At 37.8% G+C, this 21062-nt stretch overlaps 3 protein-coding genes across 3 annotated transcripts; all 3 read right to left on the reverse strand.

Moving 5' to 3' along the window:
• Window positions 1–5224: 5224 nt before the first annotated feature.
• LOC144444379 (fatty acid binding protein 1-B.1-like) lies at window positions 5225–7467 on the reverse strand. Its single transcript, XM_078133794.1, has 2 exons — window positions 7273–7467; window positions 5225–5434 (listed from the first exon to the last, which is right to left on the reverse strand). Exons 1-2 carry the CDS (start codon window positions 7465–7467, stop codon window positions 5225–5227), a joined length of 405 nt encoding a protein of 134 aa, XP_077989920.1.
• A 1067-nt stretch (window positions 7468–8534) lies between these two features.
• LOC144444388 (fatty acid-binding protein, liver-like) lies at window positions 8535–10512 on the reverse strand. The gene is made up of 2 exons (XM_078133805.1): window positions 10315–10512; window positions 8535–8744 (listed from the first exon to the last, which is right to left on the reverse strand). The coding sequence occupies exons 1-2, from the start codon at window positions 10510–10512 to the stop codon at window positions 8535–8537; spliced, it is 408 nt and encodes a 135-aa protein (XP_077989931.1).
• Window positions 10513–15934: 5422 nt separating this feature from the next.
• LOC144444397 (fatty acid-binding protein-like) lies at window positions 15935–19199 on the reverse strand. The gene is made up of 3 exons (XM_078133814.1): window positions 19145–19199; window positions 17518–17738; window positions 15935–16141 (listed from the first exon to the last, which is right to left on the reverse strand). Exons 1-3 carry the CDS (start codon window positions 19197–19199, stop codon window positions 15935–15937), a joined length of 483 nt encoding a protein of 160 aa, XP_077989940.1.
• Between the last annotated feature and the right edge of the window lie 1863 nt (window positions 19200–21062).

Here is a 21062-nt window from a genome sequence, read left to right on the forward strand (position 1 = left end):
CGTTGTTACTGTTACTTCCGTATTCGGCAAGCAAGCTGGATCAACAACAACAGTGGCCACATACTTCTAGTGACAGTCCGACGCCAGTTATGACTTTTTGTCTCTTTTTTATATAAAATGTTGCAACATCAGTAATCTATGAATATAGTAACTCGTAAAGTGATAAGTATATTTTGAAAAACAATGATTCACATTGAATTTTCTGTTTAAATAAAAGCATGAAATGCTCTCGGAATTGATATACGAGAAACTTACCTGTTTCACGTAAAAATACAACTGGCAGACGACAAGCGAACGTGTGACGTAATCAAATTACGAGTAAAATAAGGGAGTGATAACGTATCCGTTCAAGTTCCGTTCACGTAAGCTATCTTAATCTCTCCAACAACATACATGATTAACCAACATACAGCTTCAGCCATTCTTTGTATGAAAATGTACCAAGATTAATATTTCTGATTAGTCAATAATGATGGAGACAGCCAAATATTTGAAAGTTATTCAATGGGCCATTGCAGGCCATAGTATCTTCTTCACGGGAAGTGCAGGAACTGGGACATCTTCATTAGTGCGGAAATTAGTCCGAGCACTTCCCAGAAGAGTAGCTGTTACTGTATCAACTGGTCTTGCAGCTAGTCAGTATGAACATGCAGATACCATTCATGTTTTCACTGGCATTGGAACTGGAAATAAACCACTTTCAGCCATCCAGAAATATATGAACTCACGACAAGAAATACAAGAAAGACTCACAACAATAGAAACATTAATTATTGATGAAATACCTATGATCCGTGCCAAGAAACTTAAACTGATCAAAGAAGTTTTGAAGAATATCCGCAAGAGCACAGCACCTTTTGGTGGAATACAGCTAATAGTGCATAGGCATTTTAGACATTTTACCACCACTAAGATCGCGACATGATGTGGCACATTACACCTTTGAGTCAGATTTGTGGAAAGAGACATTTTGAAACCATAGTGTTATATTGGATGAAGTCTTTCGTCAAGAACCAGCATTTGTAGCTATATATATTACAAGAGCTGGCCAATGGTACTTGCAGTCAACGTCACATGGAAATATTACAACAAAGAACCAAACCGTTGAACCCTGCCGACTACCCCCATTTGTCATTCATTCCATCCATATACACACATAACATAGACGCCAAACATCACAATATGACTGCTTTACTACAATATCCTGGAAAAATTTATTCCTTCAAAGCAATCGATAGTGGCAACAATAGATTACTTGATAAAGAAACCGTCTTGCAGAAAACACTCTACACCTCAAGGTTGGTGCGCTAGTAATGTTAATTTTCAACTGCACAAAAACACTGAGAAATGGCATGACAGGTACTATAGTCAACATTGATGATGGGCTGCCAGTTGGGAAAGAACTTTTAACTATCAAGCAATTTTATACGTCATTTGTACCCTTCATCTGAGACATTTCATTGATGGTTTTTTCTGTGTTTTCGTATCTTTTGTATTATTTTTTTTCATCTTAAGTTGTTAGTTTGTTGTACAAATCGCGAGACATAGTGTAGCATTTCTATAAGAATTAAATAATAATAGTAAATAATATAGCCATGTAGTTGAATGTTTTTATACCTTGATAATATCAATGATTGATAACTCCATCTCTTCCGGTTCTTTCTATACGGTCTTCAAAACTACCACGTGTAACACCATTCTTTAAACAAAATGCATCTGTTGAAATGAACTTAACAATTACCGCCCTGTTTCAAACCTACCCTTTCTTTTTAAGATCATTGAACGAACTTTTCTTTCAGAGCTAATCAATCACATGTGGGTTCGTCTCAGAAGTCCTCTATTAATACCTTGCATACAATGCAGCTGTGCTTTGCTTACTTTCTTGATCGTTATGGAATTAGCATGTAATTGGTAGCGTCACAAACAGAAAACAATTTGCATGCTCAGAGATCGTCAAGTACAAGTTTTTTTTTTATAAACAAGTTGCGTCACGTGATGTTTACAGTAACAAATGAGTACGCAGGGATAATTGAACATTGTTTATGACCAACAGATGAGTTATTTTGCATTTTCAGTATCAATTTTAATTGCATGATTACCAAGAGACATAAAATAAGTTAACACCGAAAATATAAATAAAACATATGTAAACAATTCAAAAACAAATGGAGCAACACAGTCGTGATTTTACCGTCACAGGTGACACATACTCTCATAAGTTGAACAGAAAACCACTGTCAGAATGTAACAGTATAGGAAACAAGAAATCCTGTAAACATCGCCTTCAATTTCTTTTTTGCAGGCTCGCTTTCGAAAAAAAATTGAAGTATTAATAAATGTCATAGCACGATGGCTGCTAAGCCACACACAACAGTGTGGATACTTGGCTATCTAAATACAATCAGTCAAAGATTTAATTCTATAGGAGAATGTACAAGTAACAGAATTGAAACTTGACAGTACATTTATCTCTGTTCAATATGTGGATTGATTCAAATGCATTGACGAAAAATTATATGTGATTCTGATAGTGTCGTTATCGTTTATTTGAAAAAGTCACTTTACACATGCACTTTTTTGCAGGAAATTATGAAGGTAGCACTAAGTGCCAAGGAACATGATGGAAGGGAAAGCAAATTGGTCAGCTGGACTCACGAAAAATTCTGCCAATGGCGAGAGGAAGAGAGGAGGAAGGTACATGCACTATTAAATAGTCAATTTATTTTACACCAAAATAAAAAAAAAAAAAAAAAAAAAACATGTGATAAAATGCTGTCAGACTTGAAAAAGACACGAGTTTCAGAATCAAAAGTAAGGACTTATCCCACCACTGAAATCAGTGTAAAAAAGCCTATGAGATATATTAATAGTCGAATTAGGTGTTTTTTTGACGATCGCCACTTCAACAGGTTTGGTTGTTGTTCCACCTTGGACACCCGGTAATTTGAATAAACCATGCCACAGACCGTTATGTTGGTGGCGGGTTTTTAAATAAACATATGATCCATTAATTGTACAACTTGTGCTTAAAACAACACTATACGCCCATGAACCCTCCAGCAACTGAGGGTCTACGGCAAGACCAATGTTGAAAAAATGAATGTCAAATTCAACAAGGTACAGTCACATATGTAATAATACACGTAAGCTATACCTATTTATTACCCTTCAAATGACAATTCCCTATATTGTTTATATTGGCATTAAGGCAGTTATAAAGTCCGCTATTTCCATGTTTAATATTGCTAATCTCCCGTTGTCTGTTGTGTACATCAAACACGATGGATGCAGCTATTATACGCTCTGTTTTATGTCACGTTTGGGAATGTTTCATAAACGGCTTTGATTTTATTAAATAGAGAAAAGTACGACTTTGATTTATAAGCCCTTGAAGATTGTCAGGCTGTTCAAAGCACAAAGTACAAAGATGTATATGATGAAAAGAGAAAGCAAAAAAAAATAAATACCTTTCTAAAAACTAATCTCTTCAGAATTCTCACCACCTTATAACTTTTTGAATGTAAAAAATGTTTAAATTCAAACAGAAATAGAAGTAAATTCTCGCCATTTTATCTTGTGTGTAAAGAAATCAGTGCTAAGGGTCGACGGGTTAACATGTTAAGCTAGGGTCGGTTAGGTTATCAAAAATTCACAGTTTGTTTTGTTTGGCCTAAAGACATATTGTTCATTCTTTTAATGGACTTGTCTCAGATACACTTCGATACTATCTAATGTGATGCATACCTTTGAGTGTACTTTATACTTTACCTAATGATAATATGACACTGCATGGCATGACATGATACATATGATATCTGATATGCCATTGTGAGATGTGATGTATGATAATAATCACAATTGTACAGCCCAGTGTCTGATTAAACAGTGACTAATAGTCTTTGTTACTGTTTTGACCCAATAAGATAGTTACCACTCTTGTCATCAGTTTGTTTCATGTCTGTTTGACAACAACCCGTAAAGACCGTTGAGTTATCTCGTGCAAGAATGTGTAGAGAAGAACGATGTGTTTACTTCGAGCGGCATTGCATGCAAACCTGTGAATGTCTGAAACGTAGACATCGATTTAATGTTGGTTTCTTATATAGCGCTTTCCCACTCCGTGCTCAAAGCGCTTTACAATTACTACCCCTGGCTCGGATCAGAACAGCACAACGGCCCTTTAGTCTTCCTCAACTCCCCGGGGAGCATACAATCCATTGCAGCCATTTAAGCGCATAGGATTAAAGCCTTCACATTGCAACCTACATCCTACCAGGTCCCCAGTTATACAGCTGGGTTGACTGAGGCACAGTCGTGGTTCAAATCTTGCCCAAGGACTTTAGCCACTCAGAAACAAACAGCAGGCAGCGACGGGGCTCGAACCTGCAACCTGTAGATTCCAAGCCGGTCACGCTAACCATTCACCCATCATGACTCCACAAACAGACAGACAGACAGACAGACAGACAGACAGACAGACAGACATCTGTATCACTCATGGTCAGGGAACTTTAATCTTAAACACTGTAGCCAAGTAACTCGACGTTGGCTTTCAAATGTGGTGATCATTTCCAAGTAGAGGATTACTAGATTTGAAAGCCGACGACAAGCCTCTGCTGATAAGACTGCTACCTCCTTCACTGTTACAGTCAATCATTCTTCACATAATTATCCAATTCATATTTGCTTTGAAATCAATCACTGTCTATGCTCACATGTAGCAACTATTATAATGGCAAGTAGCCTATATAATTATGCAATGTTGTGATCCTGAATGACTTCTTGGAGCTGTATGTCTGTATCAGTTATTTTGACATTGCCCTGTTGTACATGTACAATATACATACTTTGAACATTTACAATCAATGGAACATGATTTTGTAGACATACGGCAAGCGTAAAAGTAAGCGGCAACTCGACAAGGGTACATTTACAATTCACACCCTTAGCCATAGTCAATGAAGAACGAGACAGTCACTTTCTGATGGGGGAATGAGATGTTTGTATGTCGACAACAACGTTCTATGTCAACCAACATTGATAACTTTTATTGTCATCCGCATGGTCTAAAATTACACAACTTTAAATTACAGTTTTACTTCGGAAAAGTTGATATGATACGGCCGATCACAACAAGGACAAACGATATGGTTCGTCACCTCTTGTTTCACTCGCATATTAAAATATGAACACCGAGTCACTTCCCACAGTGGAAGAGCTTTGTCTATGCCTTCACATAGAAATGCTTACTAGCCACTCCATTTTTGGCTATCACGGTAATTACATATTTACCGTCAATCACCTCGCTCACAGAAGACACTGATTTAGGGGTATCCAGCACGTCTTTAATCACCAACTTGTTGCCCTCCATTTTTGCGATAGCCTTCGATTTCTCTCCAGTCATGTGGTTAGTAGTTTCGAACTCCTCTCCCAACTGTAGGAATAGATATCACAGTTTATTAACCGAATTACTCCCCCCCCCCTCTCTCTCTCTCTCTCTCTCTCTCTCTCTCTCTCTCTCTCTCTCTCTCTCTCTCTCTCTCTCTCTCTCTCTCTCTCTCTCTCTCTCTCTCTCTCTCTCTCTCATTTCATTTCATACCATACATATTTGTATATTTAATCCAACAAAATGACAGAAGCAAGTCATTCTAAACAGTTAAGAAAAATGTATGTATGTATGTATGTATGTATGTATGTATCTATGTATGTATGTATGTATGTATGTATGTATGTAGAAAGAAATGCATAAGGAACTAATAAACCAGTCCGTATACATAGCTGTTAAATCCGACGTTTCGAATAAATGTTCTTTTTCAAAGGAAAAATTGGCGAGACACAGAAATGCCAGGTCAAAACCCGAACATTTCTAAATATAATGGAACAAAACCGCGCGTGATATATATAAACGGTTATATATACGTGGGATAAGTTCTTAAATTCGCACGCACCAAATAGAACCCAATAGAATACGCCTGAAATTTAAAAAATTTATGTATGTATGTATGTATGTATGTATGTATGTATGTATGCATGTATGTATGTATGTATGTATGTATGTAAGTATGTATGTATGTATGTATGTATGTATGTATGTATGTATGTATGTGTACAATACGTAAATGTATACTATGTGTGCATGCCTCTCTCCATAGACAATCTGTGGTGTGGTTACTATATTCGTCACCCTAGGTCTGCCGTTCATGTACTTTTAATATTTTTCAATATGATTTCAACTCAAAATGACGAGTTAATTTGTTAAAGTCCGAACTTTTGCTACTATAAAATCACTTCCGCGTTATGCTGTTGAGCGTAGTATCATGCACCTCTCTGATAACTGCAATGTGGTTGTTTACATGTCAGCCTTAACTTTATCATCCAATCAGAGTGCGCGTTTGCTCAGTAGTATGACGTAATGTTTACTATTTGCATATCACTCAATGATATATTCAAACTTATAACCATCAGCTGAAAAATGAGTGCGTCTTTGTTTTGCGTACTGCATACCATTAAATGTACATAAATGTTCGTGATATATTTTGTTGTTCTAGTTAAGCAAAAATTACACCCTCTGTGGTGGTAATTTTCATATCCTTCATAAATTTAGGAATTCATGTTTACGATCGCGTGATGACCGTGCGTTCGCCGTCACTGGACTTTCACGGTTGTGTGTGGAATTTTTGACTATTTCCCTGTGACATGAAAAGTACAGTTCAAAGACTTGTTACAATGTATACAACGGTGATATTTTGTTCGATTGACAACAAATTTGGCATTGGAAATGTTGGTTATAGCTCGATCTCTAGTTGTCTGCTAGATTTGTTTACAAGGGGACGTGCAGTGATCACGTGATACAACAAGCAAAAATACGGCTGTTGGTGAAAAATACGCCTGTGTATCTGCAGGGCTCTCGACCAATCAGAATGCGAGATTGGTGACAGGTGACGTATAAATATATATATATATATACTAGACATCTCTAGGACAACACGTCTTGTTTGGCGAAGTATTGTGTACATGCACTATTCGTTCATGCTGTTGAAATAAGTCATAGTGGCAAAGCATTTTCCTGTTCCATCAATAGGTTTCTTCAACATTTTCATAATGAACTGATTTGTTAAACAAACACACGCGCGCGCGCGCACATACATACATACATACATACATACATACATACATACATACATACATACATACATACATACATACATTACAGTGGTTATTCATAAGAATTCTTTTTTAGTGCGAAACCGATAAATGAAAATCAATACTAACTGGCACTTTATGTTGGTACTTCATAGAATCCACTTCTACGTCAAATATAAAAGTGTTGCCCGTTTTCGTAATCACCGTTGTAGGTTTCATGGCTAGGAACTTTTCCTTGATATCCTCGGGGGCGTCCATACCCTTGACGAGTTCTTCGGCACCCTCTTGTTTCTCTAGTTTCCAAGATCCGACGAACTGCGCCATTGTTTTTAAAGCTAAGTGATTAGTGCTGTCTCCGACGTTCTGTACAGTGCACAGTTTTTAAAGTGAATAAGATCAGTCACACCCTACCTTATATAGCAGGCTTCAGTTTGTTTGAAGTGAGTCATCATCTCATCAGATATATTATATTACGTCAACATTATGAGGTGAGGTGAGGTGAGGTGAGGTGAGGGGATGGACGACATATATATTTCATTAGTATACATGACTTTTGTTATTTCTTTAAACTAAACTAAACTAAACTATATTGTTTCGAAAAGCATGTTTCTGCACTGCTAGCTTTATATATATTTCGAAATTCAAAATCTATTTTGTGCAGATTTGGACAAAACTACCCTAATTCTTCTTCTTCACATACACCTACTTCCCAATATATAATCGATTCGTCCATCATAGTATGCTGACTCATTCTAGTTTGATCACGTTTGTAGCCATTTTTGTTTTTGATTTATTCAATACAAACAAATGAAAAGCAAATAAAAAATAAACTGTTTTTAGTCTGAATTGGATTTCTGTGGTTTACTGGTTCTCGGAAGTTTTCGGAAAGGGATATCTTGGCTTTTTTAAACAGTTTTCATAGTATTCGGATCAAGTGAACGGTCCGGACCCGTCGCAACTGAGCTGTGGTGGTGACATGTCGGAGGTCATCAGTAAAGATAACGTGATCGATAATCGGTTATTGGTAGATAAACCGTGATACCAGTGAACCATGTCTGTTTGCTGGTTACGTATTTGATAGAGTGCAGAGTACGGGGTATTAATTTGGAAAATATAATTTTATTCAAAGTAATTCAGTTTATATTATCAGTTTCATTTTTTTAAAATCACAAATAACATTCGTTATACATGTCCATGATCATGTTACAGTTCATCGTTACACATTCTGAAGACACACCGCATGCGATATACGATGTTAATTGGCTTACATTGGCAATCCGCGGGAATATCAGCGGGAACAGTATTATGCAGCTTTGTATGCAAACTGACTAATAAGTTGAAAAAAAATGATCATGAATTCGAAAGAATGGTAGTTCTGGAGTTGGGCTGATTTAAGCCTTTACGAAGGTCTGTGTGCAAGTTATACCATTGGCTGTTGTCATCTTCACAACCAAATTGCCGCTAATGATTTCATCAGACGTTACGAACGATTTGGGGGTCTCCTTGACGGGTTTGACAACCATTTTGTTGCCTTCCATATGTGCAATGGCCATGCTTTTTTCACCGGTAAAGGCATTGGTTGTTTCAAACTCTTTATCCAACTACAGAAACAGAGAAGTGCAAAACGAAAATAATTATGTACACAAATATAATCATCTACAATAGCTCGATAACAGAACACAAACACATATACCAACAAACAAACAATGTCCAATATTTTTTTCCCGAGAAATCGGATGCATAAAATGAGGTATAAAGTTGTAAGTTATTTTCTACAGCGCCGTTTCTATTGTTCAATTTTCAAGAACACTGCATATGCAATATATAACACGCAAATACAACAAAAGACAAAGAAACAAAAACAAATAAAGGTAAAAACCAACACACTAACAATTGGGAGTTGAATGATACTTTTTACGACAATTGAAAGATATTAAAGATATTTGAGGACAGACGTTCTTTGGATGCGCACACAAAAAAAGTATCTTTGTTTCCGAACACTCCGAGTGTTCGTGGCACGCTTCTTGCAACGGAATACAAGTCACACCATTGGCCATGGTTGCTCGTGGGAAGGTATATACATATATACCATGATTTCACACCCCCTCGATATGTGTAGACTTTCAACACTTGTGATTGTTTAAGCATTATGTAGAGGTTTGATTGTTGCCGTTTTTTTAAATTACCCAGACCTTTGGACAACGTAGTCTCCAAGTTTCGCATTTTAAAATTTCTTCTAGAATTTTCACTCCTATTTTCCATCTTTTGGTCTGTGTAGCGCTTATCCTTGTCATTAGAATCCACCAGGGTATACATGTGTCCCTGCAGTACCCAACGAAGTTTACCCCCCCCCCCCCTCCGTCACACATATTGTGAGGTATTTAAACATTTATCGGGCATAATTGCTCTATTTATATCCACAGAATTGGCTGTCTGACTTGGAAACGTCGTTCACCAGTGTGTAGAGTTACTTAGTTATCAAGTCTCGAGGTCAGTGACTCGGAAGCTAGAAACTGGTGACACAATAGTTGCTATCAGTCCATGCAAGGCAATACGTATTGAAGGTAATATTAAATTCGTAAACTTGTCTTAATTCTAAACGTTTCTAATTATTAGGATTCATTAAAACCAATACTATAGTCAATACTTTTGCCAGTATAGTAGTAACCTTGTTTTTAGATGAAATCACAACCAAAATTAGATAACCGTATTGCGTAAGAACGATTAGATGATATACAATTACTCCCTGGATCATTCTTTATCGTACTTAGGGTTCAAACGACGACAAAAGATAAGATTTTGAAGATTCTGTACAAAATGTCGGACAGACTTTCTGGAAATACTTCGTAATATGCGTTTGAACTGTCTTTTACACGATGTTCGACTTCACCAGTATATGAATGAAGCGTTGAAAGAATTGAACTTTTGTCAACTTCGCCATTTGTGGTGCTGTTCGCAGTCCAGTGTGCGTCACCCGACAAAGAGCGAGAGTCGTCGTAGTTTCATGTCAGAGGTTCAAGCTCCAATTTGATAAACAGAATCAGACTAGAATAAATAGCTTGCCACATCAGAGGCAACAATTTGATGAGAGTAGAACAAAACTCTGTTCATACAACCTGCTGTTGGACAACACACCAGAATGATCATAAACAGTCATGCACAGTAACTTACTGTCACTTCGTGTTCTACGGCCATTGTATCGGTGATTTTCACTTTGAAGACGAAGGTGTTGCCAGTTTTACTGACGTCAATAACAGGCCTCATTGCTAAAAACTGTTGTGTGCTTTCTTCGGGGAGTTCCAAAAATGTAGCCAGTTTCTCGGCGCCGTCTTGTTTTTCCATCTTCCAAGATCCAACAAAGTGTGCCATGATGGTGGTATGTGAGTGTTTAATACAGTAGTACTAAGAAGAGACCGGTGAGGAGCTGTGTCATACACCAGAGAGAATGCAGTAGCGACAAGTTAAGGAGACAAATTTGTTTATTTTTTAGTTTTCATTAACTATTTCATCACTGATAGTAGTCACAACCGTGAGTCTTCTATGAAAATTGTGGAGCAGGGTTCTGCTTTCTAAGACAAATCGTTGAACTACCATCATGATTTTGAAATAAAGCAATATAGAGCTGTATGCCAAACTATTAGTTTAAGTATTGGAGAGATGCATGTGCACATTTTGACCCCTTCCCCTGCCTGACATGCCTAAGGTGTCGACAAAACCTGTCCAATGACGAAACCATTTTATTCTAGGATACACAATACAAGTCGTGATTTCTAATAAGGATTTACAATCTACATGTACTACTTAATAGTATCGGTAAAATCTTAGACGTTGCACGTGATGCAACAGTTGAGGGAACCATCGTAGATTGCGGCTGACTGGAAACACCTTGAATCACAGTCCGTGACGGGGACTGTCATGGGAGGTGTGCACAACTTGAATAGCCTCGCCATATACAGTCCCAACCGCAATGACACACTCAGATTGGGTGTGGGGTGGGGTGACTCATGCATGAGCACAAGGTGGATGATTTGTGTCCAGACATATTTACAGAAATGAATTGAGATTCAACGTTGTATAAGGGAACAACCTGATAATCTGACTGTGCAATATTTAATCTGATGGACCTGTATATTTTGAGACTCAGACTCATCTATAAACTAAGATAAACTGGCCATATATATATATATATATATATATATATATATATATATATATATATATATATATATATATATATATATATATATATATATATAAATCGTCATTTTCGTCGTTCAAGACGGAAAGCTCGTAATCCCAAACATCAACGCGAGATGCGCAAACTGAGCTCACTTTCAGTCAACAATAATAACATTCTGAACTTAAGTAATCGCTCTTTGTCTCCACATGAAACTTCTCTTCTTCAGCTACCATTATCATTCTGTCCTACACCGCCAGGATATAAGAATGCACGTGAATTGGCAGATGTCAGTAATTATATTAGGCCCATTCGAATTCGTTGGAAAGAGTTCTTTTTCGACCAAACTTCTGAATCAGCAATGAGCCTCCCCCCGTCACTCTACATTCATTCCAACCGTAACCCACCACTAAATCGTAACGATGCACTTAAGTGTTATCATAACAACGTATATCGCACGATCAGAAATCATGAGGAGCCAGATATTAGGAGTAATCTTAATGTACAACAACGCAGAGCTCTCACATCTTTGAAAGATGATAATTCTATTGTGATCGGCCGGGCAGACAAGGGAGGAGCCACAGTGATATGGGCTGCCGCAGACTACGAGAAGGAATGCGTCTCCCAACTATCGAACACATCTGTGTATAAAAGCGTAGCATCTAGCATCTGACCAATCAACGAACGTCTATAGCCAACTCTCCGACTTGATACCATCTTTTAATTTGTCAGACAAGGAAACTGAAGCTATTGTAAACTGGCCTAATCGTAAAGGTGCCTACTTCTACATCCTCGGTAAAATCCATAAGATCAAAGCTCCAAGTGATTTACCTCCAGGACGACCAATATGCAGCCAGGTGGGAGCCCCTACACTCGCAGCCTCTCTTTGGGTCGATTGGAAACTTTCACCCGTTTGTCAACTGTATTGCACAGAACTAGTAAAAGACACCACAAGCTTCCTTAATCATATTGAACAACTTAATAAAATGGTCCCAGTCCCTTTCAAACACATATTAGCTATGGATGTAGTGGCACTCTACCTCAATATTGATATCGATGAAGGCATCGCAGCAGTAGAAGACGCCTTGCGCACATGTTCAGATATCAATCAGCAAGACATCAAAAACATAGCGTTATTAGCCAGATTCATTTTAGAGAACAACTTCTTCACATTCAATAGTAAATACTTCACAGGCAGGTCTCAGGTACAGCTATGGGAACACCATTTGCAGTTTCGTATGAAAATACATACATGAGTTGGTGGATGAGAAAATATTACTTTACCATACCAAATCATCCAGAAGTAACGAATCGGTTCATGGATGATCTCGCTGCCTTCTCAACAGCTACCGAGAAAGACCTACATGTTTTTCTAAACCAACTCAACAACCGCCACCCGAAAATTAAATTCACCGCAGAAATAAGCTCAACCTACGTTGCATTCCTCGACGTCAATATACACCTAGACAACAATAAATTAGAAACTGATCTCTACAGTAAACCCATCGCTTCCCATCGTTATCTGCCGCCTACAAGTTGTCATCCACGGCATACCTTTAAATCCATCGTCTACTCACTGACAGGTGCTCTCAGAATCCGTCGCATTTGTAGCAAACCAGAATGGTGCGATAAACGACTTTCAGAATTTCACATCTTCCTCAAGAACAGTGGTTTTTTCTGAAAAATGCATCAACTCACAGTTTGCTCGTGCCTCCATCCCTAATCGCACCAAGTTGCTACAATACCAACAGAAAACTCCAACGAATATAGTGCCCTGGGTTACAACGTACGACCCTCGCCAACCAGATCTTCAGAAAATTAGTGCCGAAAATCAAACTATACTACAGTCTTCAACTCGTATGCAACAAGTCATGCCGGAACCACCAGTCATTGCCTACAGAAAACCAGTAACAATTGGCGACATTCTTCATGATCAAAACCGGTTAAAACACGCAAAGTCAGAGCAAGTTACTTGGGGTTGCAAACCATGCAAAACATCAAGATGCGCCTGCTGTTCTATAATTCAAGACACCAAAGTTTTCACATCGACAGTCACGGGAAATAGCTATGACATCAAGGATGACGTCAATTGTAAGTCATGTAATGTAATATATGCCATAACCTGCCGTACCTGCAACATACAATACATCGGTCAAACTACTCAATATTTCCACAAACGAATCAATGGACACCGCTCAAACATAAGAACTAATAGAAAAGACAGAAGTTGTTATGTTATACTTCATTTCCGGATGCCGGGACACACTATATCCGACAACGCGTTTACATCTACAATTATTTGCCATATACCAAAACCAGACATTAATATAATGAAACAAACGGAAAACATCTGGATACACAGAGCAAGATCGATATACCCACAAGGACTTAATGATTACGAACCAACAGGAATTCCAGACTAGTCTATACCAGTATTATACAATTGCACTGCACCCTCTTTTAGTCACGTGTTTATTATTGCAAGTTCTCTTTTGTTTACAACATACATGCGCAGTTACTCTAGGTTTGTCATGTAGTTATTGTAACAGCTGAGCCTGATGAAGGTGTGCAAGTCACATCGAAACGTTGCTCATCGCTTCACATCCTGGGATTTGAAGTAAGGCCGACTTTTGAACTGTTTCATCTCTTCTAGTCATTATTTTGGTATATATATATATATATATATATATATATATATATATATATATATATATATATATATATATATATATATCGTCAGAGTTGTCTGACGATCGCACTATGCGTGAAACTCCGAGTTACAACCAAGAAAGAGTTCCAGTACTACCAAAACTATATATCTATATATATATATATATATATATATATATATATATATATATATATATATATATATATATATATATATATATATATATATATATATAGTTTTGGTAGTACTGGAACTCTTTCTTGGTTGTAACTTGGAGTTTCACGCATGGTGCGATCATCAGATATTGTCTGATGATCGCACAATGCGTGAAACTCCGAGTTACGACCAAGAAAGAGTTCCAGTACTACCAAAACTATTACGCTCTGCCACTGCGGTATAGAGCACTGTCTTAGCAGATTGATACTCACCGAGATATATATATATATATATATATATATATATATATATATATATATATATATATATATATATATATATATTCACACTGTGTACATATGCTAATTGGCAGACTGACGAGAAAGTAGTTAAAGGTCTAAGGCCTAACGTTTCTCTTATATCACTGTATATTGACTGGATGTGGGCTATGGCATCATGCTTGTTGGCCAACCAAATTGTGTTTCATCATCAGTCACACCTCTCTGTCTTATTCAACAAAACGAGTTCAGTATATGAGTATGGATTAGAGTAGCGCCACCAACGACGATACACTTCTCTCATGACCGTTGGCAAACGTTCAAACATGATGAAGTTTGACGTCAGGATGGATAATGTCGATTTCCAGGCCACAATGCAAATATTTAGTCATCGGAAAAGCAAATTTGGTAAGTGAATGGTGACAAACAGAGATTACGCCAAGCCGTAATTTGCGATATGTTGGAAAAGGGTCGATTATGACCTGACAACGGGTGGTCGGAAGCCTTGCAATGGACGAGTTTAAGTCAATTTCCATACGTTTATCAATCTCTGGCCTGCTGCTAATGTAAAATGATTTTAGAAGTCGGGGCATCGAGTCTTGCAATAAAATGACAATGACTTAAACCGTAGTTCTTTGATGACAATGTGGTAATTTGTGTCATTGCGAAAAAATTTAGAGTCTTTCTATTACACTGGTGATATGACAACGTCGTAATTGCATGTGAATTAATTAAAACAAGAATAAATAAAATCGCACAAATTTGACAAGTAGGCGAAAATATGTTTTGCAATACAATACCTTGAAAGTTGAACCAGTATTACCATATTAATAACATAGGTCATAGTTCAAAACTGACGAATAATATTGTGACACTTTGCTCACTTGGAATGATGTATGAAGAGACAACTTGAAGATCAGTATAGCCAAGGGTCAAATCGTGTAGAGATTTTGGCTATCGTTGGGGGGGGGGGGGTGCGAGACAATAGTCAAAATTTCCAAACGTCTTGACTCCTAGACTCTCTCACAGTCCTGGGAGCTTCGCATTACTAAAATTAAAGCTAAGCGAATTATTTGGTATATGTACCGATATCATCTACACAACCGTGTTCGACTATCCTTGTACTGTGCGCCCTCATAGGATAGTCGAGCACGGTCGTCTAGATGGTATCGGTACATGCCAAATAATTCGTTTAGCTTTAATTTTAGTAATGCGAAGCTCCAAGGACTGTGAGAGTCTACTTGACTCCAGGCTAGCAACAACATGACGTACACTCCAATACTATATATATATATCCATCCATGCAATACAGACACACTGGCTGAACCCACTTGCTATCAAATGTACAAAGAAGTGTGCACAAACAAACATCAGTTCAATAACTATAATCAACAGAGTTTATTAATATCGAGTACTTTCCAATCATAGGTAATTTAAATTGTCACAGTTACATATAAAAAAATAGTGTCGAGATTTAGTTCTGCCTAATGTTGTTTGAACTGTCCCTCTTTAAGCGCTGGCGAAGGTACGCTTGGCACAGACACTGCCAACACTCAAAGTGACGACCAACATGCCACCGACGACTTCGTAGCTGGACGATGGTTCCTTAGGGTATTCAGCACCGGGCTTGATCACCAACTTGTTTCCTTCCAAACTGGCAATACCCTTCTTGACTCCACCGGTTACTTGGTTGACAATGTCAAATGATTCACCAACCTTGAAGAAAAAAAAAACGAAAGTGAAAATATATACATCGTTTGAAGTGATGGCGTTATATGTGGCTATTCTGTCTGGTGTAGTTAATATAGATATCAAAATCAATATTTCAAATTGGTCGACTTCGTCCCTGTCCTTTCCAATTTCACTGCTTCATCCCTTCTCTCGTTTTCTCGGAAAGAATATCCCATCCCGATATTGGTGGAGGGGTGGGGCAAAGGGTAAAAGGGGCACAGGATTAATTTCGCTTCAACATGTCAAAGTTTCCAAAAAAAAGATAACAATAGGCGCTCAATGTGAAAACAGGTTGAAGTATATAACATTTATATCACTATCAGACACCAGTAATGTAGTATGTGAAATATTGTCAATGGGACTCAATTGTCAATTTATACGTATATTCATCACTCAGATTTCCAACACTTCTGTTCATAAAATTTAGATTTGTTGTCGATACAATTTAATGGTCTTCTTTTCACTTGAATTTTCAGTGATGAAGTATGCACGATTTGAAACTTGAAATGATAGTGAGCACACCTACGTAAATTAATGTATATTGCCCAAAGTGAGGCCATCGAGAAAGGCTGAATATATTCATATTTGAGATGTTTTTTTTTACAACGTTATAAAATAAGTGCTACGTAGATGGGAGATCACCTATACCACTTTCAAAATGTATGAGGTTCATCTGATGGGTTTAATTTAATCTACCTCCTTTGACAAACAAACACTTTAAAAGCTTTAAAAGAGAATGCAAATACAATTTATCTAAATGCAAACATGGCACAAGAGGGGTGATCACTAAATATAAAATCCGTGCCTACATTGGCTTTCCATATATAATCTCAAATGTTTTCGAAACACGTCTACAAAATTACCAAACGGACACTTTTAGGACTAGTACCTTGTCCTGCTTACAGACGGGGTAAGTCGGGACTCAATTCTGGCATTGCCCGTTGAAAGGGACAGCAGAATCCAGTCCCGATTTACATCCCCGTCTGTAAGCAGTACTAGCCGCTACACCTAGTCCCATAGGCACTCGAATCAATGATTTTTTTTTTAAATGTACAGTGAAATTCACTATACATTTTTTTTAAAATCATACACATTGATTCGAGTGCCTGTGCCCAGTCCAGCTTGAAGACAGAATAAGTCCGGGGTAGATTCTGACGATACTCTCTTTAGGGACAGTGTCAGAATCGAGCTCCGCACTCTGCACACATGACTACCCTCTACCATGCCTATGCTGCTATGAAAGTTTACAAACGTTGAGTATTTAGAAAAGTTTCATTTTTATTGTTCAATGGTGTTCCTACCGTTGAACAAGAATCTAATGATAAGATAACACTTGAGAATCAAAATATTACTATACTTACTGGTACGGCCTGCTCCTGTGTACGCTCAGGACCAATAACTTTAAAGTGGAAACCGCTACCAGCTTTTGAAATCTCCATGGTGGGCTGGACACTCAGAGCCTTGGCCTTTGCTGGGGCTGGTGCTTCCATAGCATCAAGGAAAGCCTCGAAGTTCTCGCTGTTCTCCAACTTCCATGTTCCTACAAGATTTGTCATGGCGATGAAGAGTAGAAGTTCTACGTCTAGTAACGAGGAAAAGGTTTTTTTCTTTGGTGGACTCTGGCGAGTATCAGTGAGAGCTGTGTGGAAAAGTTAGTCTTTCGTTGGCTTTAAATAGCCATGGCAGTGGCAGTACCCATAATGAAATGGGTAGATCCTCCTGTCATCATAAATGTGTTAAAATACCATTTACGATTTGCACCACTTGTGTGATATGTATAGACTCTCTTCGGAGTTACTGAGAACAAAGGAGTGAACTTTAGCACACCCGATCCTTGCGAAAACGGCGACATATTTGTTCCAAAAAAAACATTATCGATATCGCATTTGCTCCTTTCTAAGAATTTCTACCCTTTCTCAGAAGTGGTTCTACCTTACTTGCTTGTCTAATCGCAGTTCCTGTTGACTCTTCGAATAGTGTTGCGGGCTTTCCTTTCAAAATAAACGTTGATTCTATATGTTGAATGTTTTACGATGTAAGTTCAAATAGCCCTGGTAGAGCTATTGATTCAGTTATTCAATAAAGTCCATATACTTGTTTAGTACAGTTTGAACAAGCTTTTACCTACAGATTGTGTATGTAAACTGTCATCTTATCTGTAAACATTTAATGAATTTCCCGTTCTGCAAACATACTTGCGGTGTGCAGGTAATCGGAGTGAATGGATGGCGTTTTGAAATTCACATCTAGCACATCGAGTGATAGCCCCAAGACTTGGCTATCCGGTTAGCGTCACAATCAAACCAAGTAAGATAGCAAAGATTATTGAATAAGTATGTGTGTGTGGGAGGTGGGGGTTAGTGTTTTGTTGAATTTCATTTCATTAAAAATTTACAATCCTTATAAGTTATAGTGAACGTAAAAGCGAGTAACAAAAAATCAAAATACACTTTACAGTTACCACTGAGTGAACGCAAATCAAACAGGTCTTCAGGAACGAAAGAAATCATTGGTGGGGACATCATATGGAAAACATTCTACAGGTTTATTTATGGGTGTCTTTTTTCTATCAACGGGATTACTGTATGTGATATTTATAAACGATCAATATTTGACAAGAATTAACTGTGCCAGGATACACTTGTTGACACCGTACGATGAAGACAAACAAAGAATAGCGTCCCAGAAAGTAAACTGAGGTAACGGATACCAGTGATGACGTCATATTTATAGGGCGGGCTATATTATCTTCGCATGGACCCCATCCCAAGTAGGACTTTCGTTTAAGCCACCATGTGGCTGTTTCCTAGTATCTATAGCCAAATACGTGCTTTTATAGAAACATCACGATTTGGGCAAATACTTGAATAATTGTGACGTACTATGTCTTCTTATTACATGACGACAGCATGGGATAAAATCTAATAGCGTTGGTTCAGTATTTGTCAGGTTTCTAGATCTCACGTTTATTCGTGCTGTTAAACTTACAGTAGTAGTTGCTCAAACAGGATGCTGGGTTTACCAATTTTGGAAGATCGCCCATGTCTCTAATAAACAGAGAATATCGTACGTGTGGCATTAATGATGTCGTGGGTTTGAGACATCACACAACTTCGTTTGGTATTTCTCTGGCACTGTTCTCACAACTTGTCATATTTTACAATAGCTTGACAAAGTGGATTCACGCCTTGAACGGCATATGTCAACAGTGCTGATGAAAATTTAAGATTGTAATAGGTTGAGATTAATTAACATATACATTGTGAATGACACTTTTGCTGATTGTAAATAGGTCAACATGTCTTGACCTATGTACAGACGTAATAAACGACAGACAAGGGAACGCGAGGACCGGGCTGTTCAAGGATGGACGTAGTCTTGCTGCTAGACGTTCGGGCTTTCTTCCCTACCATAAATCAAAAGCGACCTTCTGTCGCTTGTATTGTATCGGAAGAACACCCGAGGTCTGTAGTTGCTAGACTAGGATGGACCTACATGCACTTGTTTCCCGAGATACATGTATGTATCAGAATATACGTTTCTATCAGAATACAATAAAATATCCATTACCCCATTCATAAATAATTGGCCAAACACATCAATACTATCGATATTATATTGAATATGTTATTACAAGTGCCCACAAGTGACTGTGGGAACGAACACCCAACATTACTTGTACAGGGTGCTATAGCCACTCTCAATCTCGTTGCTAGTATTCGCTATGGACCCTGGATGTTCAGCCTTTTGATCAACAGGTGGTTTCCGTTACCACAAGTGGTGAGTTGGATGTCAAAGGTCGAGAACTAGTTGAACTTTTACCCCGAGTCAAACAGACTTAAATCCCCGCTGATGTCACGAATAAAGTACATAAAATTATACTCATGATACTAGAGAATTAAATTAGGGAAAACATTTCGGACACTCAATTTTTTAAACAAGATAAACCAGAAATAACTGTTTTGCCTACCAAAAAGCTAGAAGCTAAAGCAATTTTTTTTAAATATGGAAATATATGTTTTTAAATTTTATCATTCTCCACGTGTGCGCTGAACTGGTTACTGAACTCCATGTGTGCGCTGAACTGGTTACTGACAACCCGAGACCAATGTCTATTGATCAACATGATTTTTATTACTTTGATGGCTGTACATACACACACACTCGATCGATAGGCGCTAATAAAAGTATCAGGGCGTGGAGAGGGTGAGTGGGGCAAAAGTTATAAATGATCATGACCAGTAGTGCGCATGCGTAGCTGGAGTTTATGGATTTATTATCATAGCTATTCCAAGCTTTTTGATTCATGTGTATCCCCTATACTTGATTACTGTTCAGCGGTTTGGGGTTTTGGAAAACATGAAAGATGTGATACGATACAAAACCGAGCCTTGCGACATGTTCTCGGTGTTAATAGGTTTACCCCAATACATGCATTGACTGGCGATACTGGTTGGAATTCGTGTAGAGTTCGAAGACACATTTCGATTAGATACTGGAATCACTTACTTCAACTTGATGAAAATAGGCTGACCAAGAAAATATTTTTGTGGGATTTTAGTCTCGGAAATTCTAACTGGTCTTCACAATTAGGCACTATATTTGATGATTTAAATATAGATACTGAAACTGATTTTCTGTTGCCAATTGATCTAAAAAATGTAGAACGTAAACTAAGAATTAATTTAGAGCAAGCTTGGTCAGAAACGGTGCATCATAAACCAAAATTAAGAACATATAGAATTTTCAAAACTAGTTACGGTGTTGAACCGTATGTGTCCATGAATTCATCACGATGTCAACGTTCTTTCATGGCTCACTTCAGATCAGGCGTATTGCCCCTTCGTATAGAAACTGGACGATTCAGAGGGGAACCGATATCTGAAAGAGTTTGCACCCTCTGCCA

Source organism: Glandiceps talaboti, chromosome 2, assembly GCF_964340395.1.
Source record: "Glandiceps talaboti chromosome 2, keGlaTala1.1, whole genome shotgun sequence".
Classification (NCBI taxonomy): domain Eukaryota; kingdom Metazoa; phylum Hemichordata; class Enteropneusta; family Spengelidae; genus Glandiceps; species Glandiceps talaboti.

Bases quoted from the DNA above. Each gene is read 5' to 3' on its own strand.
- LOC144444379 (XM_078133794.1), bottom strand. From the start codon at position 7,467: ATGGCGCAGTTCGTCGGATCTTGGAAACTAGAGAAACAAGAGGGTGCC. The intron at 5,435-7,272 runs GTTAGTATTGAT...CTATTCCTACAG, and splicing joins AGTACCAACATAAAGTGCCA to TTGGGAGAGGAGTTCGAAAC.
- LOC144444388 (XM_078133805.1), bottom strand. From the start codon at position 10,512: ATGGCACACTTTGTTGGATCTTGGAAGATGGAAAAACAAGACGGCGCC. The intron at 8,745-10,314 runs GTAAGTTACTGT...CTGTTTCTGTAG, and splicing joins CCGTAGAACACGAAGTGACA to TTGGATAAAGAGTTTGAAAC.
- LOC144444397 (XM_078133814.1), bottom strand. From the start codon at position 19,199: ATGGGCGATCTTCCAAAATTGGTAAACCCAGCATCCTGTTTGAGCAAC. The intron at 17,739-19,144 runs GTAAGTTTAACA...CCTCGTTACTAG, and splicing joins CTGTTTGAGCAACTACTACT to ACGTAGAACTTCTACTCTTC. The intron at 16,142-17,517 runs GTAAGTATAGTA...TTTTTCTTCAAG, and splicing joins CACAGGAGCAGGCCGTACCA to GTTGGTGAATCATTTGACAT.